Source organism: Miniopterus natalensis, chromosome 12, assembly GCF_054644295.1.
Source record: "Miniopterus natalensis isolate mMinNat1 chromosome 12, mMinNat1.hap1, whole genome shotgun sequence".
Taxonomy (NCBI): Eukaryota; Metazoa; Chordata; class Mammalia; order Chiroptera; family Miniopteridae; genus Miniopterus; species Miniopterus natalensis.
The window spans coordinates 14,217,097-14,237,887 of NC_142092.1; the positions used below are offsets into that span (position 1 = coordinate 14,217,097).

At 31.2% G+C, this 20,791-nt stretch overlaps 2 protein-coding genes across 5 annotated transcripts in view; one reads left to right on the forward strand and one right to left on the reverse strand.

Annotated features, from left to right (window-relative positions):
* IFT74 (intraflagellar transport 74) overlaps positions 1–20,791 on the reverse strand; it is a 74,511-nt gene that overhangs the window by 49,017 nt on the left and 4,703 nt on the right. The window contains exons 2-8 of one of the 4 annotated variants that reach the window (XM_016220493.2): positions 20,245–20,383; positions 16,704–16,839; positions 14,920–14,968; positions 12,519–12,617; positions 12,311–12,371; positions 11,442–11,501; positions 10,117–10,178 (exon numbers count right to left, since the gene is read on the reverse strand). In XM_016220493.2, the coding sequence (XP_016075979.2) occupies positions 10,117–10,178; positions 11,442–11,501; positions 12,311–12,371; positions 12,519–12,617; positions 14,920–14,968; positions 16,704–16,839; positions 20,245–20,364 (587 nt within the window). In that variant the 5' untranslated portion in view covers positions 20,365–20,383. The remainder of the gene's footprint in view (positions 1–10,116; positions 10,179–11,441; positions 11,502–12,310; positions 12,372–12,518; positions 12,618–14,919; positions 14,969–16,703; positions 16,840–20,244; positions 20,384–20,791) is intronic. The other 3 variants (XM_016220496.2, XM_016220497.2, XM_016220498.2) reach the window with 3 other exon arrangements.
* On the forward strand, positions 2,704–5,963 carry LRRC19 (leucine rich repeat containing 19). The gene is made up of 4 exons (XM_016220499.2): positions 2,704–2,784; positions 4,062–4,575; positions 4,943–5,131; positions 5,635–5,963. The coding sequence occupies exons 1-4, from the start codon at positions 2,704–2,706 to the stop codon at positions 5,961–5,963; spliced, it is 1,113 nt and encodes a 370-aa protein (XP_016075985.2).

A 20,791-nucleotide genomic window follows, 5' to 3' on the forward strand; every position in this document is an offset into this window, starting at 1 on the left:
ACAGATCATTTCTTTGCAGCATAGTTTTTAGTGTTGACTTTAAAAACACACAGATTAAAAACAAGAAACATGAATGTCATGAGTAAAATCACTAAATGGAAAGAAACTATTTAGCAAGAATTTACTCAAATAAATGGCAACTTCTAGAGAAAGATGGCATAAAGAATGTACCCATTAACTTTGATTTCTGCCCCAAACCTGACTAAAATGTAAATAAAAGGCAGTAAGGAGTATAAATTCATAAGAATAAAGAGAATGAAAGAGGGAGCAACAGCAATAAAACCTAGAAACTAGAAAGTTAATAGTTAAGTGGAAACTGACTAGGAAAGCAAAATTTTCCCAAGCCAGCAGTGGAAAGCTGGGGAGCCACTTGATTTATACTGCAAAACACCTAAATGGCCCAGAAATTGGCAGCACCAGGTGTTCTGGAAGTAGAGGAGGGGCTAAAACATAGTTTAAAATCTTCCCTGCCTATGTCCAGTTAGGTAAAGCTCCTCTCCTACATAAAAAGAAGATTAAGACTTTTTTTTCCTCTGGGGAGAATAAAACAAAGGGAATTTGGGCAATAAGCACAAGTGAGTGCAAGACCATTATGCCAAAAAAAGGGAAAGTAAGTTAAGGCTTACATACTCATTATTGAGATAGACCCACCTTTTTTACCACTTGGCTCTCAAAATGCCAGCCACCTGGCCTTATCTGTGAGGCAGACTAGAAATGCCATTTTTGGGAATTCAACTGGCGCAAGAGCAAATATCTAAAGATAATGACATTTAGGGATTCCCCAAGAAAACCGTCCAGCAAGTTTTTTACTCTACAGTAAGGTTTAAAGTGAATAAGATCTACACAAATGCAGTGTCCAAGTAGGTTTTTTATTTCCAGTATTATCTGTAAGTTCCAAATCAAATATTAACAGATGTATGAAGACAGAAAGTCTTTAATATAAAAGATACTGACCAATATAAAGTGGAAGCATAACATGAAGACATGGAGGCTATTAAAGGAAAAAGAAAACAAAAGACAAAACAAGAACAATAAGATAATAATTTATGCTATAGGATACTATTACAGAAAATTTTCAGAGGGAAAAAAAAAGAGCTCTTAGAATTAAAATGATTGGAAAAAGAAAACGTTAAGAGTTTAACGATAAAATTGAGGCTATCTCCCAGAAAGTAAAGTAAAAACACACAGAAATGAAATATAGGAGAGTCAAGATAAAAAATTAGAAAATCATTCCAGGAGATCCAACACCCAATTAAAGCAGTTCTAGGAAGAGTAGTAAAACCAAAAAAAAAAAATGGAGAAGAAAATTATCAATGTTATCAATGAAATAATTCGAAAAATTTCCCAGAACCGTGGGACATAGTTTCCAGATTGAAAGCACCCACCAAGTAAGTACCCAGTTTCATTAATGAAAACAGACTCTTAGGAAGGTTCATGAAATTTCAGAATATTGATTTTAAAAGCTTTGAGGGTTAAGAAGAGGCAAGTTTCATAAAAAGATAAAGAATTAGAATGGCATAGCCTCACAGCTCTTAACAGTAGTACTAGAAACCCAACGACAATGGGGCAATGCCATCAACATTTTGAGAGAAAATTATTTCCTACTTATAATTTTACTTCTAGCCAAATTATCTTTCAAGGTCTAAAATAATTTCCCACCCATAGACCTTATTAGGAAGATATTGCAGGAAACTCCATTAAAAAAAAAAAAAAAAAAAAAAAGGCAGTAATCCAAGAAAGGGCATTCTAGAACACAGGAATCCAGAAATAAGGGGAATCTGTGATAAGGGTGGAGGGAGAGTGGGAAGTCAAGAGCTGTGCAGAGGGTGTGCTCATCAGTTCCGCTAGGTTATAGCATGGCAACAGGCTCTGGGAGACTTTTTTAAGCAAATGAAACAGACTAAATATCTAAAATGCATAAACTATTGAGTGATTTGTTAAGGAATAGTTTGGGTATAAATTCATTTAAAAGAAGGAAAAAAGAAAACTAAGCACATAAATACTCCAGTACATTTAATTTAGCGAAAACTTGTGAGCAGGAATAGAAAAGCAATCCTGTTGCATGGCTCAGTCATTGACAGCGTTTATATATTTGTGATACAATGAACACTCATCTAACCCAAATTACACATAACTATGTTTGAAGAATGAAGAGACAGGAAGTATATATTTGTTGTGTCAGAGATGAAGGTACGGAGTGTTTGAAAGAGAGCTGAAGACTCTTATTTCTCACACTTGTAGGTAAATAGATAATACTAACAGAGAACACCTAAATTAAAACAACAAGTAGCAGCACTATAAGAACATACTACTCATTGACATGGACAATAGTGTGGTGATTATGGGAAGGGGGTGTGGAGGTGAAAGAAGGTATAGGGAAGATAAATGGTGATGAAAAAACATATATATATTTAAACACATATACATAAATATATATTCTTCTGGACTTTATTTTCAATAGATCTAGGAACTAATGAGACACTAAAAAGTACTATTTTTCATTCTCCATAGAAGCTTTCTAGTTTGTTAAGATTAGAGTATAGGGATTGTGAAGGGGCATTTAATTGTTTCACATTTTATATATTTTAAGAAAAAAATAGATCTAAAAGGAGGAAAAAAGGAAATCAAAATGTCCTCCATAATCTCTAAAGTTCTAGTTTCCTATTGACATGAAAATGCTCTCTTTTCTATCAGGCCTGCAATATGGAAACCACATGCATACCAATCTTGTTTTGGCCCCTCTTCATGCTATTATTATCAGATGAAAGCCAGACTTCTAAAACAGTAAGTTTTTACAATCAAGATAGTGAAAATATTTTCAAAGGTACACTTTGAATATCCCAAAGCAATAAAAGCAGGGGGGAAAAAATCCAAATCAAGCTATCAAAAATAACTTTTTAGTTAGCTGTGTATATTCAAAATCTGTGATCTCTGAGCCAGATTCTAATTTGACAAAAGCAGTCTTCATTTTTTAATCTTTAAGAGTTGAATGATTAAAGCTGATGCAGGATGGAGGGGATCAATGGGGGGGTGTGTAGGGGGACATCTGTAATACTTTCAACAATAAAGATAAATTTCAGAAGGGAGAAAAAAAAGAAGAAATCTGTGAATTCTCATTATAAAATCAGAGATTAGTTTTAAGACATAAAAACCACACTTAAAATGTAGGAAATTTTAAATTACATTTATGAGAAAAATTGCTGTTGCATTATTACTATTGGGGGGACATTTCAATCGCAAGAACAGTCAAAGTAAGAACTATTTCTTTGGATCTATATCCACACAAGGAAAGCACTTCTTCATGTTGTCTGGCTCTTTAAATTAAAAAATGGTTCAATTTCTATTATAAGATAAATATTTTCTTTTAAAACACCAGACTTTGAGCTACTAAGCCTCTAAAGTTATATATTAAGTATTATTTCTTAATTAATAGTTCTAGGTATAGTGTCGGTAGCTCTGCTGATTTTTAAAAATTACATATTTTAAACTATATATGGTGTCAGATAGGTACTAGACTTAGGGTATCACTTCATAAGTTACATAAATTTCTAATCACCAAGTTGTACACCTAAAACTAATATAATATTGTATATCAACTATAATTGAAAAATATTAAAAAATAAAATTGTAATACCAGATTTTTTGAAATGACATATTTTAAAATAATTTCCTCATTTGAAATGTCAATCCTACACATTGAAATACTAACGTTAACTGAATTATTATTCACCATGTATTTCCATATATACAAATGGGAATATACCAATAGTCTTTCTTTCTGTAATGATTATATAACAACAGTTATAAGATACCTGTATGACAAACTAGAATCTCCTTGCTCAATTAATTATAAGTACCAGAATTCCCTTAATCTTCAGTATTTCATCCTAATAAAGAAAAGCATTTGTTTTTATTTTTTCAAACTATAATACCAAGTGATTGGACAGTAGGTTTTTTCCTAAACTATTTCCTTCCAATGTTTAATTGCCGGGATATGAAATTTGGAAAAATCTGTTAATGTTTTTCTGATTAATGCATTTCTAACTTTTTTCTTTTTTTAGGAAGTCAAATATAATTTGACTAAAAAGAATTATGCTTTGATTCCAGCGGATATCAATAAAGAGGTTACTATACTTGATCTCAGTTATAACCAAATTACCCTGAATATTATAGACACAAGTGTTCTACAGATGTACTGTTTACTCACTGAGCTCTATTTGATTGAAAATAGTGTCATTATCTTACATAATAATAGTTTTGGTAACCTCTCCAATCTAAAAATTTTAAATATTTGTAGAAACTCCATCCACATAATTCAACAGGGTACGTTTACAGGCTTAAATAAACTAGAACAGTTATATCTCTGTCAGAACAAAATATTACAACTGAATCCTGATATATTTGTGCCTCTTAAAAACCTGAAACTTCTGAATCTGCAAGGCAATTTGATAAGTCATTTTGATGTACCACAACTGTTTCGTCTGGAATTAATCATTTTAAATGGAAATCCATGGAACTGCTCTTGTAGTCTACTGAATTTGCAGAATTGGTTAAACACATCAAATGTAACACTAGGTAAGCTATACATTATTTAATCAAAACCAAAATGTGATCGATTTTTGGTTGTTTCATCCCAGAAAAGTCTCTCATTTCATTTTGAAAGAAAAGATCAAGATTTTCACCACAGTCTTAATCATAACATCTTTACTAATACAGATTAAACAGAATATAGATACTTCACTTAAACTACATTTATAAAATAACTTTATAAACAGGAATGTGCACCTTTATCTTATGTTGTTAGGCAATATAAGTTTCCTTCTTATAGTAACTAATAATGACATGTCAAAAAATTCTGGACTAAAATAATTATAAAATGTTGTTAACCATAATAATTTTATTTTCCATAATAAACTGGAATTTATTCTTTCTGATTTACTAGAAAATGAGAACATCACCATGTGCAGCTACCCAGATAGCCTGAAATGCTACAGCATCAAAACAGTACCTTATAAGGCTGAATGCTACTCAAAATTTCCTTCACTTATAACTGAAGAACTTCATATGAATTTTCAGTCAATTAGCAATTCAACATTTAATAGCTCTTTGAACAACTTAACAAGAAATTCAGGTAATGTACTAGTATTCAATATTAATGTTGCTGAAGATAGCATAAATAAACTAAAGTACTTCTCATTGTTTTTCTGCATTTTAAGTCTCTAGAAAATGCAAAAGTACAATTCCTCATCTCAAGGAAAGGTTTACAAAATATTGGGTTTCCAAACTGGGCTTTGCTAGTTACCATACAAATGCCACTAGGCAAATTATTTAACTTCTCTTAGCCTTAATTTTAACTAGTCAAGACACCATTCTTAAAAGGTATAAATCAATAATGTTCCTAGGTGAATGGATAAACAATCCCTGCAAAGATAGGAGTTATTTAGAAAAAAAGATATTCTTTCACCACTCTATGAAATGTCTTTTATACTGTAGTTTCATTAACTTTTGCTTAAAGAAAATTATAATGTACATTCACTTCTAATATCACTATTTGGGAGTTATTAAGATATGTAATTTTTGTTGTCAATTTAACAAAATATCTCCCTCTCTCCCTCTCTCTGTATCCAATTTAAGAACATGGACCTGTTGGAAAAAGCTGGGCTTTTCTTGTTGGTGTTGTAGTGACTGTACTGATGACTTCACTCCTCATTTTTATTGCTGTCAAATGCCCAATATGGTATAATTTTCTGCTTAGTTACAATCATCATCGCCTAGAAGAGCATGAAGCAGAACCCTATGAAGATGGATTTACCAAAAATTCAAGTTCTCTTTCACAGATACCAGATACAAACTCTGAAGATACTACAGAAATATTTGAACAATTACATTCATTTGTAATAGATGATGATGGGTTTATTGAAGATAAATATATAGATACGCATGAATTATGTGAAGATAATTAACTGCTTTCAAAGTTTGATTATTTAAAAAATGTTATCACACTCACAGTTTAGACATGGAGATTTTCATATGTGACATACCAAACTATAGCTAGTAGACCTTCATATTAATTGCAACACACATAAATATCATAAAATTATGCTTTTCTCATTGGTATTGAAAAAGTTAGTCCAACTACAGTAACTGACACTCCTTGGTAGCTAACAGTTATAATACTAGCATTATTATTCTCAGCAATATTCAAGAGACCATATATACTACTAATAAAAAAAAGCATAAAGTAAATTATTAATGAAAATGAACTGATTCTCATATTAGTTCAGATATTTGACATAATACACATAAATTATATTAAAGTTTTACTGATTGGAATCAGTAGAGAAATAAAGGCTTTGGATTTATATCATGAGTCACAGTAAGGAACAGAGATAGATTAAACTGACAATACACTTGGATTGACTTTTTTATGCTCATAGAATGAATTCATGGAATTGGAAAACTTTATAAATGCTTCCTGAATTAGCACAGTAAATTTCCTAAAAAGTTTAGCAGCAATTTAAAGCACAGCACAATGTCCAGGCACAATCCCTAATAAGTTACTACTGATTTGGGTTATAAAGAAAGATTGTCACCATAATGAAGGGTATCATAATTATCTATAGACCTTATTTAAAAATATATATATTTCTCTCTCTCTTTGGGAGATTTTTATTCAAATGAGTCTGTGCTGGGGCTGAGAAATCTTCAGTTGATCCATGAACAGCTGTTTGGCATCCAAGACATAGAGGAATGTTTCCCAAATTGTTTTCTAGAACATTAATTTCCAGAGAGACATTCAGAAGTATTTACAAGGGCGAAAAAGGTACATGGTCAAATCATTATAGAATTACTGCAGGAAATACTAGGTTTGAACAAAGTGAAACAAGATTCTTTAGTATAGGAATCATCTGAAAATTCACTAAGCTAAACTGCTCTCTGCTCTTCAAAGGCAAAGTATCAAGAATTTTCCAACCTTTCTTTGAGGTGTGCCCACTAAGAGCTCATAGCACAACAAGGGTCCAAACAACATAGTTTGAAAAACACTGGCCTTGAGACTATTATAAGAAGAGTCTAAAAGTGAATTATTTGCCAATTCCTTATGACCAATTGGCTGTAATCATAATTTTATTAACTTAATGCAAACGGTGGCATTAAAAACTAACAAAACCTATCATATTGGGAAGGTTAAATGTATTTATCTGTATCTTTTACAGGAACTAGCTCTAAAATACTGAAATATATTCATAGGTGAAATGATGTTTTAGATTTTCTTCATAATACAGAAAAGGGAACAGTGGCTAAAGGAGTAGATGGAGCAGGGTTGGTTATGAACTGATGGAGCTGGGACACGGACACACAGGACTATAGTACATTATTTTATTTTTGTTCAAATTTCTCTATAATACAGTTTTTTAAATGTGTATCTACCTGGTACTTTCTTAGAAAAAAGAGACTAGATGTATGTTACATTCTGCAGAAAAGTCATTTTAAAGGTTATACTGATATATAAACTCAGTTCGATATCAATAAGTAAAATAAAAACTGTTTAAGATGATATACCCTGTGAAATAGAAAAATGAACTCATTTATCATGCATATTTGCTTGTTTATTGAAATGCTTTCAATATTCAATAAAGAATATAAATGCTTTTCACGTATTTCCTAATAGATATTATCAATTATTCATTGTTTTCAATCACAATTATAAGTCAGATAATAGAAACATGAGGCATTTTTTTCTAAATAATCTATCATTTTACCAAAATATCATTTCATAATTTAAGAGGCAAATATTAATATTTGAGGAATAAAATAAAACAAAATATAATTATGAATCAGCAAAGACTACATTAATCTCTTATATTCAAGAACCTCTTATAAATGAATATTGGGTAGTCAATAAATATCTGACTAAACAAAAATAAACGGGCTTAAAATTATAATTACATGTTTTAAAATATAACTGATTTTGACTAATACCAAACTAGAGAAGTATATACATCAGAAATTGAAGAGAATCTTTAGTTCATGCAGCTATGTGAAACTAAATTAAAGCCAGGTGTCTAAGAATTGTAGTAATCTATCAAGGCTATGTGTAATGACCAACTTACTATAAATAGATGTTCAGGAATAAGCCAGATGGTCATACCATACTAAATAGGAGGACTAAAGAGAATGAAAACAGAAGTTCTTTACACCTGCCTTCAAAAGGTATGGCATTTCCTGCTCCCTTGGAATGAGGAGTATCAAGGTAGATCTTTGTGTTATTGAGATTTTGGTTATCTGCTTAACACATAAAACAAATCTATCCTCCTGCGGCATATAAAAGTAAACTTCATAAAAATGACTTTTGTTCTTAATTTAAATTTCTTTTTAAAAGGGTCAGGAGAACCTATTTCACTCAGCCTCAGTTACAAACTACAGATATGAAGTTTTGAAACTGCTGACATTTTCAGGACAAACTACCATATTTTAAGAACTATTTCTTCAACTAAATGAACCAAATAGAAATAGAAATCTATGACATTCTCAAACTTGTAATCCATCATTTAGGATGAAATATCTATGAAACATGTACATTTAATATTTATAAATCTGACCTGGGTATTATATAACTTTGTAGATAAATTAGGAAATAATTTAGGACCTAAATACTGTAAATGCTGTAAGGTCTTTAATGGGCTATAGATTATTATTTCTTATTCTTTAGGTACCTATAAGAGTATTTTACATATAGTAAATGATAAATACTTGCAGTAAATAGTTTAAAACTAGAACAACAACAAAAAGGAAAGTTCCCATGTAAGAACTTGGTCACCATGAATATGGAATTTTCTTTGTAAAAGGGAAGAGACTTCCAGCACATATAATTTTTAAGACAGCACTTTATAGCCCCATCAAATAATAGATGGGGGAAAAGAGATTTCTTTGTTTTTGATCAACACAAGAATTTATTTTTCAAATGTTTTATTATATTTTAATATCCTAGTCTTCATCAAATATTTACTGTACACACAGAGGTAACATGACAGTATATTTGGTGTTACAGAATTTTGTTAATTTTGGTTAATTATTATCCTTGCTCTCAAAGAGATTATTATTGATATATTTTTGGGACAAAATGTATGTGGTATATGTGTGTAAAAAATAGCTAATCTTCCTAAGTACTGCCTTAGACAATATTTAATTAAGGTCAAAAAAGCAGATGAAGACAATTACTTTAACCATTGCTATTGTCTGAATATTCACATCCCTCTAAAATTCATGTAAAAATCCTAATCCCAAAAGTAAAGATATTAGTAGGTGGAGCCTTTGGGAGATGATTAGGTCATAAGGATAGAGCCCTCATGAATGAGATTAGTGGCCTTATAAAAGAGATCCCACAGAGTTCCCTAGACCCTCCCACCAATGGGAGGACACAGCAAGGAGACACCAGGTTATGCCCAGGAAGAGGGCCTTCACCAGAAAGGGACCATACTGCTGCGCTGATCTTGGACTTCCCAGCCTCCAGAACTGTGAACGATAAACTCCTGTTGTTTATAAGATACCCAGTCCATGATGTTTTGTTACAGCAGCCCAAATGGACATCTACTTATTATTTTATTTTGTAGGCATTATTGTCACTGCCACAGTTATCTTGGTATTTGATCTTTAACCGGTTATACATAAAGATGCACATATAATCTAAACCTATGATATAGATTACTAATATAACTATCATCAATTAATTGGATAATGTATGAGACAATGAAATACTATAAATAATCTGCCTTTCAATAGACTGGGGTTTAAATCTCATAATTCAAATTAGTTAAAAAGCCCAAGTTAAAATTACAATTATAGAGATGAAGATGTTCTGATCCACCTTAGATTTTTAAACTCCTAGAAGCAGAAATTATATCTATCTAATCTATATAGTACTTTTATTTGTACAGAATTTGGGAACTTAATAGTAAATAAAGATAACAATAATTTGTATTACAAATATTCAACTTTTTAAAATTAAAGAATTCAACAGAGAAAAACAAAAAAATTTGTAAGGAAAAGCATGACTCAGAAGTTAAACTACCTAATACAGCTCACTTATAAATGTATTTCTACATAGATTGTACTTACGCTTGTCTTTCTGTAAATATGATATCCATACTTTGTGTTTCTCGATCATTTTGAGCTTTAAGCTAAATAAAGAGTTAACACAAGTGAGGGGTAAGAAATTGCCATTTAAACCAAACAATTTCTTTAAAGGTTATTATGATTATGAACTCAGAGATTATTTTAATAATCCTAATGCCAAATGTAAAGCTTAAAAAATATGTAGTTTTTGTTTCAATGAACAAATCACCATACCAGATTAAAATAAAAGTCTTTTCACAGGCATTGTAATCTCACATCAAAAGTATTCATTTTGTCAAATAATCCAATGTAAACTTAATTTATGGAATTAAAATTTCAAGAATTTATTGGGTGTCCAATAGTTAATTAGTAATATGTTAAATTCAGACCCAGCACAAATTTTATTCTTTTTTTTTTTTGGTCTTTTAAACTTTTTTTTAAAAATTTTATTATTGTTTAAAATAATACAGATGTCCCTTTTTCTCCCCAATGACCCGTTCCACCCCGTTCCTTCCTCCTCCCCAGTACAAATTTTATTCTTAAATAATCCAGGATTTTACTTGAGCACTCCTAGTTGGCTCTACCTGTGCATATTCAGCCTAGAATTTGCACCTATCTCAGATAACTAACAAAACACATAAAGAAAGTTTTACTTTTTACATTTGGTATTAAAAACAGTTTTCAAGTTGGGAATTCTCTTGTGTTCTAAAAGCCAAGAATAATTTCACTAAATTATCATGCTTTTAGAACCAAAATTTAGAAAAGAGTCATTTTATAAATTCTGTGGTTTCACAGAACTTACTGTGTAAATTAATGATAAGCTATGTAAGTTATAAGTTGTATGTTTGCATCCAAGTGTTTAGAATCAAAATAAGCTAGCTGCTAACATCTCATTTACCAATCAAAAGTAGTATTATGTCTGGCATCATATGATAGTTATTTTTCTCCCTTTCTTATAAAACTCTTTATAGGTGCCATAATATGTCCATTGAGTACTCAGCTCCATTTGTGCAACTGTTAAACCAGATTGCAAACTAATCTATATATAAGGAAATGTAGATGGGAATCCCTAACTAGTGCTAAGTGTAGGACCCATTAAAATATAGCCTTTTGAAAGACACTAAGGTATCATCCACTTGGGAGAGTCAATGAACAGGAAAAAATTTAAAAAGTGTAACTATGGAAACTCAATTATAATAGTGGTATTTAGGATCAGAGTAATACCTATCTCTAAGATCCATAAGGTTTCATCAAACTATTTCTAGCTATAAATGCTTTGTTTTGGAGGATATGATCTATATTGATCTACTGCTTAGAAATTTTCTTACCATGTTGTAATCATTCATTACTTCTTCCATTTCAGTATTGGTATTAAGTTTATCTACCAACTAAAAATAAAAATACAAAAAAAACACAACACATTCTATTAGTGTATAAATTTTCTCTATAATCCATAATATAGGTATTCAATCTTACAAATAATAGTCATTTAAAGTATTAATACTTCCAGGTATTTTATTTTCTAAGATAAAAACAAATATTGAGCTATCCAAGTAAGCATATACTGTGCATTTGGCCAAGCAATAAACTCCATTTTTAGGAATATAAAAAAGTGAGCAGTAATGAACTACTACTGTTCCTGCAGATTTTACCTTGAAGAGCTTTGCCTGCTGTTAGGAGATGTCTGAGCTTATAAAAAAGGGTCCAGGAAAGACAAAAGTTTGGAGAAGATCTCTCTCTCTCTCTCTGTCTAGCCCCCAGCCCTTTTCTTTCCTCTCTCCCTCCCCCAGGGCAGATGGATAAAAGTCATTTTATAAATGTAAAAATGTAAAATGATTTATTATTTTTATTTATTGATTGATTTTTAGAGAGACAGAGAAAGGGACAGAGGGAGAAAAAGAGAAAAAGAGAGAGAGACCAATTTGTTGTTCAATTTATTGGTGCATTCATTGGTTGCTTCTTGTATGTGCCCTGACTGAAGATTGAATCCGCAACCTTGGCGTTTCAGGACGACACTCTAACCAAATGAGCTACCAGGCCAGGGCCACAACACTTTAATCTCTACACTTTCTATAGTTTCAATCTTTTACAATATGCATGTATTCATGTATTATTTGATATTTAAAATAACACATTTTTTAAAGTGGTAAAAAGCAATGAAAATATTCAAAGAAAATCTCTATGAAAAAGCAAATACCATGTTGTAGTCTGCGAGTTGTCCTTGAAAGTCTTTAATTTCAACAGCTAAATTCTCAGCTCTGCAAGCATAAAATAAATACAACCATAAATACATAGATAAACAAATAAATATTATGAACAAATTCAGTATTAAACTCCTGAAATATATCACATTAAATGTTACTAATAAAAAAGATCTTGCATATTTTAGCTGCAAAATTACTCACCTCTTTTCATATGACAAATAAACTGAATTCTCTTGATTGTACATTTCTATTTCTTTTTGAAGTTTATTAATTTCTGTTGTAAGTTCATTTATTTTACTTCTAAATGAAAAGAAATAAGTCAGCAATACTTCTAATCAAGAAGACTTTCTAGTCAAACAAAAAATACTTTTCATAAATGTGTAATAATATAAATGGTTTTGTGAAATTTCACTTAAAAGCGGCTTATTTGATTAAAAATGAGGTATATCCCAGCTAATAAAAAGCTGACATAGACTCTCTAATCCTAAGAATGGAAACCCGGTTAAACTGGTACAATCTATAGACAGAAGTAGATGCCTAATTGTCACTCCCACAGCTCCTGCTACCCTCTAGAACAGGGTGTCTCAAGAGTGGCACTACTGACATCTTAGGTCACTGAATAATACCTTGGTAGGGGGTGGGGGGACTATCCTGTGCACTGTAGGATGTTTAATGGCATCCCTAGTTTGGATGCCAGTAGCATATTCTCCGAAACCCAGTTATGACAACCAAAAATGTGTCTAAAAATTGCCAAATGTTCCCTGGGGGACAAAATCACCACCAGTTGAACACTGCTCTAGGGTCAAACAATTACACAAACAGCTAGAATTACTACTCTTTGATGCAGAATCACAAGTCCTGGAGAAGAGATACAATGTAATGATGACAAATAGCTTCCTTTTGTTTCCTTCTTTTGATGAAAAAGTGGCTGGACATCAAGGGATGCTATACAACGATGGCCTCACTCTCTTTCTTATTGGTGTTAGCTTCAAGGATAGATGGGGAAAACCTACAGTTCTCTTTATTTACCTCTAGAAGTTTGAGAATCAAAAAAATTCAGGTAATTGAGAAACAAAAGAATCAAGGACTAAGAAAGAAAAATAAACTTTTAGGACACAATAGAAGCAAGGATTCGGTGAAGTGGAAGTAAGAGAGAAAGAAAGTATAGATGAAGAGCCAAGAAGAAAATAAAGTAAAATGGGAAAATGGAGATAAGACTGTAGAACATAGGAGCAGAGAAAAAGGTAGATAGAAAATAAGAAATAAGTTCTTAATTTAGAACTGTATAACAAAGCTTATAAATTCATTAAAATTAGGCCACATCTGTAACAATTCACCAAGCATACAGGGTGTCCCCAAAACATGTATACACACTTTAAATCAATTGGTGTTTCTTGCTTTTCAGCCAGACTAAGCTTTAAACAGAGGAAATTAATCTTAAAATGCTACTGGAAGTTTGAAAAAGCAGTTGAAGTACAAACCCTGCCTTTATAATTATTCAAAGTGTGTACACATTGTTTTGGAACACAGGTATCCCCCCAAAAATGTATACATACTTTAACAGCTGATAACTCAATTTTCACTCCTTTTCAGGTCTGATTTGAAATAATGGGTGAAGCCAGACTAAGCCTTGGACAAAGAAGATTTAACCACAAAACTTTTTTATGGGGATATATAAAAGATAAAGTTTATGGTACAAAACCAGCAAAAGTTGACAAATTGAGGGCACACAAATACCTAACGAAATGACTCTTGATGTTTGCGATTCCATTACTTCATGTTACCAGCAGTGCCTGGACCAGAACGGTCATCAGTTTGAAAACAGGTGTTGACAAAAAATTATTCATTTCTGTAGATTCTTTTAAATTTTGAAAATGAACTGTATGTTAATAGACACTGACATTATAATCATTCAAAGTATGCACACATTTTCTGGGGACATGCTATATACTTAGGTAAAACTGTGCATTAATTAATGTTCATAAATAAATATTCACATATTCCCTTTCTTGTTAGATGTAATTGGTGACATTTCAATAGTATTTCAGAACAATTAGTAAAAGAAGCATAAAAGGTTATTTTTATCATTAGGGTTTTTAAAAGTGAACTTGAAATATACAGCTTACATGCAAATATATAGTTTAAAGCCTCAGAGGGAAGGCAGGGGTGGGGCAGTGGGTGGGGAGAGATTAATCAAAGAACTTATATACTTATATACATAACCTATGAACACAGACATTGGTATGGGGAGGTCCTGGAGGTGGGGACGGGGTGGATGAAGGGTGGAGGGGATCAATGGGGGGAAAACGGGGACATTAAAATAAAATAAAATAAAATAAAATAAAATAAAATAAAATAAAATAAAATAAAATAAAATAAAATAGCAATAACCTGAAAGTCTAGAGACCTAAAAAAATTAATTTAATTAAATCTCAGTCTAATTGCATTATATGTGTATTTTGTAGTACAGCCAAATTAACCAAAAACTATGTTAGAATACAAAATAATTCTTATAAATCAACATATATCTAATTATCTTAATAAGTACTACAGTTAAAACTTCATGATAATGGATAGAAAAAAACATGTTTATGTAACGTACCGAAGAAGCCCAAGATAATAAGATTTGTCTAAAATTTGCCTCTGGGGACCTAAAAAAAATTTTTTTTAAGTATTAGTGTTCAGTTTGGAAGTGCCGCCAAAATAGCAAATCAAAAGCACAAACAGAATTACACTATACAATTCTCTGACAGTCCTTATGAATGCCCTGGTAAATCTGATAATCAAGAAGAACCACTGAAATGGAAAAGAGAACTAATGTCTTAGCATCATGATATAATAGAAGCTTGAATTAAGACCACAAAGACTGGATTAGAGGTGGGACTATTAAGACACAGATTCTACAGGTCAGGTTGACTGAATTTGGAAAAGGGAGCTATGGGAGTCTAGAACAGGGCTATCCAAGAGAATTTTCTGCAACAATGCAAGTATTCTATATCAGTACTGTCCAATAAATGAATTATATGGGCGTACTGAGACTTGAAATGTGGCTGGTGCTATCGGGAAACTGAAGTTTTATTTATTAATTTGTATTTAAATAGCAAATTATATATAGTTATTGGCTATCATAATAGTGCAGATTTTAGACTGAATTTCTCAGTGCAAGTAAGAGATTATGATTTTTCATAATTTGTCTCAGGGACTTTTTTATAAACATGATCTTATATTTCAGTAGGACTAAGAAAGTACTTCTAGGTTAAATGTCCCAAATCTTGAGACAGATGAAGTACCCTGCAAGGTGTGAGAGGTAAGGCTAGGGAGGTCTAAGCTGAGGAGAGGGAAAGAATGTCTTATTAGAATGGGAAATGGGGCATTAGAACAGGTAAGAACAAAAGATAGTGGTAAGTCACAAAAGATAGTGGTAACAATCAAAACTCACATGAGTCTTTGAAGTATATTGGTAGAAACTGACTAAATGATATTGGTTCTGTTCAGCATGTTTCTACCTTTAATGTTTAATAAGTAATATTAAACACATAAATATTTCCATGAATAGAGTTTTAAAGACTAAACAACTATATAATTTTGACTCATTTTTTCACAGTATTGATAATTAACCAAGCATTTCTAAATAATCTAATTGATTTTTAATATTGAGTGAGCTAAGTGTATTATGATACAATTAAGAAAATTAAGTCTCCTGAAAGGCATGACATAGTATATTATAAAAGGTAGTATGATATTTTAAAGGTAATTTTGTACTAGTAAAATGTCTTCATTCCTGATAAGTCATTTGTCACAAATATAGAAATAAAACACATTAAAGAGTTCATGCTTTGATTTATATATATACAGACTGATTCTTTGAATCACAACATACAGTGAATTGTTACGCTTTTCTAAATACATTCAGAGAACCATGAAAGATATGGTAGAAATCTGTGTTAGCCTCATTTTCTTACATAATACGGTATTAATTATTATAAAAGTAACACTTCTTGACTCACTTAAGATATTCTACACAAATATCTTAACAGTGTAATTTTGATATAGAAACAATAAAAAAGTATTTCAGAATATTTCCAGAGTATAGAAATCTAATTTTCATTCTTGAGGTTTTTTTTTTCAAATTATTTCAAATTTCTTGAATTTGTAGCAAATTTCTATGTTCAGAAAAGTGAAGATCAAAATATCTCATATATGTATAAAACTCTCTAGCTTATAATGTATTTTCACATTCATTCTCTTATTTAACCCTCAAAATGATGTTGACTCAAGGAATAAGAACTGAGTAAAACAGCGTCTTTCACTCTGTAATTCTGATTTAGTAATATGGTACTGTAATATTTCTTACACAAAACATACTCATCTTTTTAAAATAGATACCTTTAATCCCTGTTTTCATTCCACTCAAACCTTGTTGTGTTACAGGACGATCGGCAACTTTAATTTGAGAAGACAGAACTCCTCCTGTCCCTATGAGACCACCACGAGAGCCTGGTCTTGCTGTTCCAGGTGGCATCTAAATAACAAACAAGATTTCAGTTTTAATAAACTAGAAAAACACTGTAACTCTACTACTGTTAAGATTGCAGAGAATATTTAAAAATTTTAATTCAACATAATTTGTAAAATATTCCTATATTTTTTAGTGTTTGAAGTATCAAATAGTATTAAATAAAATTCTTTAAATTTTATGTGTAGAATTCATAATACTTCAAAACTGGAAAGGAGTTAAATGTCCACATATTTTTCCTCATATACCATAGAACATGGTTAAATAAGTTGTAGTATATAACAAAATAGTTTACAAAACAGTATTTATAATTTCATTTTTGTAAAACAAAAAGTCTGGAAGATTATATAAAAAATAGTAAAAATGGTTATCTCTATATAGTGATATTATAATTCATTTTTATTTTGTCATTTATATAATTTGGTGTTTTCAGCATTATCATGGTAAGTAATTATTACCTTTAAAATCAGAAAATAATTTTTCACTCTGAAAAAAAATTATATAATTCCATCACAAGATAGCCATGTAGGTATTAAAGGGCTTACATCATTCAGCAAGCATTCATATTATTACTTCAGGTCTACAAAATCCAATATGACATTATACACCTGAGGAAAGGGCAAGACTCCCTTCTTGTCAGTTCATATAATGTGTACAAGCATGGGAAGGTATAAAAGATAACCTGAAACTGTTCCAAGTGATCCTTCTTTTATCTTCCCTTTCCACTCTTCCTTTTTCTGCCTCACTTCCAAATAGTAAATTAGTACAGTAAATTAAATATGCAGTAGAAATTTTATACCGGGGTTGGATACAACCATTGTCATTCATCTTGATTGTTTTTAATTATTAGCTGGTAGCCTCTAATCCTATCAGCTAAGATAGTTCTTAAGTGATTCTGAGAATTACTTGGTAATTATTTTGAATACAGGGGGCCAGCAACAGTGACACATTCCAGAGGAAATATACTGGACACAGGAAGACTGTCAGCTACAAATTCAATTGAAATGAATTTAGGGTTATTCTGAATGATCCTTGTGAGAGAATGCCAAATCTCTCCCCGGGTAATTCTTCTAAATAATTTCCTCTTCAGAGCTATGCAAACAGAATCATGACAGCTACTCAAATAACTATGCAACTTTTAAAAAATTATCTAGATGAAAGTATAAAGAAAGTATAAATTAAAACTACACACATTAAAAAGAATGAAATAGATATACATGCATTCACATGGAAATATATTTATGGTATATTACCGATACACTTATGATATATTACTGAAAGTAAAGGACAAGAATGTATATATTATTATCTTCATTTTTGAAAATGCTAAAACCATCAATTATATAAGCATATGTGTCAGTGTTTGTAAATAGATAGAAAAAGTCTGGAAGGATACATGCCACATTGTTAACAATGATTTTATACCTGGGGTAGAAGGAAACTGACACTTCTTTGTTTCTGTTTTACAGTGAGCATTACTCTTCTAAAAACTGCAAACATTAAACAGGTAAAACGCCTGGCAAGTAATAGGTGGTCAATAAATGTCAGATTCCTTTTATAAATATTTAATTAACAAGCATAAATTCTTACTAGAATAATAGAAAAAGATACCCTAGCTCAGTACTACATATGACTTTAGAAAAATCATTTCAGTATAAATTGATGATGCTGTTGATAATATTACCTGAAACTCTAGAAAAATCTCAAAAATGTAAAAAAAACTCACTTTAACAAAATTATTCCCTCCCCAAAATGCTGTTCTTGTTATGAATTAAGCATAGGACCCAACATTATCTCTATAGTTCGAGTTTGAGTACTTCATATGCACCTTATGAGGTGTGGTCAAAACCATTTGTTGTAAGCATCAGAGAAATTACTATGAATATTTTGGTGTATTCACTTACTTCTTTGTACATATAAATGTATGTTTCATATTAAATTGACACCATAATGGTTTTCTCCACTTAATAATGTATTATATATATTATTTCCTAAAATATTCTTTTAAAAAAATGTTAATGGCTACCTAATAGTCTATGATAGGGATAGATGTATAATTTATTTATGATTCATCTGTTGTAAAGCCATTTAGGTTGTATTCCAATTTCACTATAATTATAATGAAAATGTAACAATTATCTTTATAGGATATTATTCTTTTTAGAATTACCAGTTTGTAAAGTTCATACATTTTGTTTTACTGTGGTATTTTTCTTTTATTGATTTACTGATGTATAGCACACTCTGTCTTACATATAAACTCTTAATATTTATTCGAGTTTCGTTTTTAGACTGCCGTGGCAACTGGAACATTGTTTTACTTATTATTTATAACATATTTTTATATTAGACTATTGTACTTTATTTTTGCTTTTTTATTGTTTTGGATAAATTTTAGAATAATTTTATAATGACATCCCCCCCGACACACACACACACACACACACACACTGCCTGCAGAAGAAATCTCATGGAATTTAGATTGGTTTATAGCCTTAATATAAAAACAGCTCTTAAAAATTCTGAACTCTATGTATGACATATAGATTGCAAATGTTTCTTTACCAGCTTGCCATTTTTCTTTTAACTTTTTAATAGTGTTTTCAATTTTGTAAATTAAAATATAAAAATACCCTCCTGTTAAGTATTTGGTGTTTGTGTCATTTTATGAAGTCCCTAGCCCACACCAAGTTTATATGAAATACTTGCCTTATTTTCTCCTAGTACATTTATGGTTTCCCTTTTTTAAATATAAAGTTTCTAAAATATCTAGATTTCTGAGTGAGGGAGGGATCAATTTTTTAAAAGCAAATAATGCCCTACTGAGTAGTCCATGCTTTTTCAACTAATTTGAAATGCAACCTTAATCATTAATTAAATTCTTACATATGTCTGATTCTGTTTCTGGTCTATCCACTTCATTTGATTTTGACACCAATACACTATACCACTTGAATACTTGTAGGTTTAAAATACATCTGAATATCAGCATGAGCACGTATCTTCTCTCTAAAGTGTCTTTCAGACATTGTCCCACATTTATACTTCTCAGTGTTTTCAAAAACCAAACATGCCTGGCAGTGTGGTTCAGAGGTGGAGCATCAACCCATGAACCAGGAGATCAGGGTTCAATTCCCAGTCAGGGAACATGCACGGGTTGTGGGCTATACAGGGGGCAGCCAACGGATGATTCTCTCTCATCGCTGATGTTTCTATCTCTCTTTCCCTCTCCTTTTCTCTCTAAAATCAATTTAAAAATATATATATTTTTTAAAAAGTTAAAAAAACCCCACCAAACATATAGCATGTTCATAAAATAAAGAACAAAGAAGAATTTATTATTACAGACAGGCTTTCCAACTTCTACCAAGACATATGCACAAGAATTCAATAAATTTGTTTTAAACTTACTCCAGTTGCCGCTCGAATACTTCCTGATGGAGGTCGTATTCCAGAAGGAGGCCTTCCTGTCAACCCAATTCCACCTCGTGAAGCAGGGCGAGCTGCTGGAGGTTTGTGATTACTGGCCATTGTCTGTTCACTTTAACCACTGTTTGGAAACAAGGAATAGTTCAATTCCCCTTTGACTCCTTCTATAACTAGACACTAGTGACCCATATGCTCTATCTTTAAACATTGTACCCTTCCTTTTATGTTTAAAGGAACATTATTTTTCCAAGTCGTTAAAAAATCATCCACAATGAGTTTTCTTGTAAATTGCCATTCCAGATATTACTACAATGTTAAGCCCGATTTAATTTCATTCAAATTTGATATTAATGTTCCATTTAGAACCATGAAATCATTTACTACAACATGCCTTCCTCATTTCCCTATTATCTTATCAAAATACAAGCCCATCTGGTTATCTCTCCTATGCTTATCCCATAAGTTTTCTCTCTCCTGACATATTCAACTTGTTTCTGATCTTCCGGTATTTTCTGTGCTTTCTGGTCCA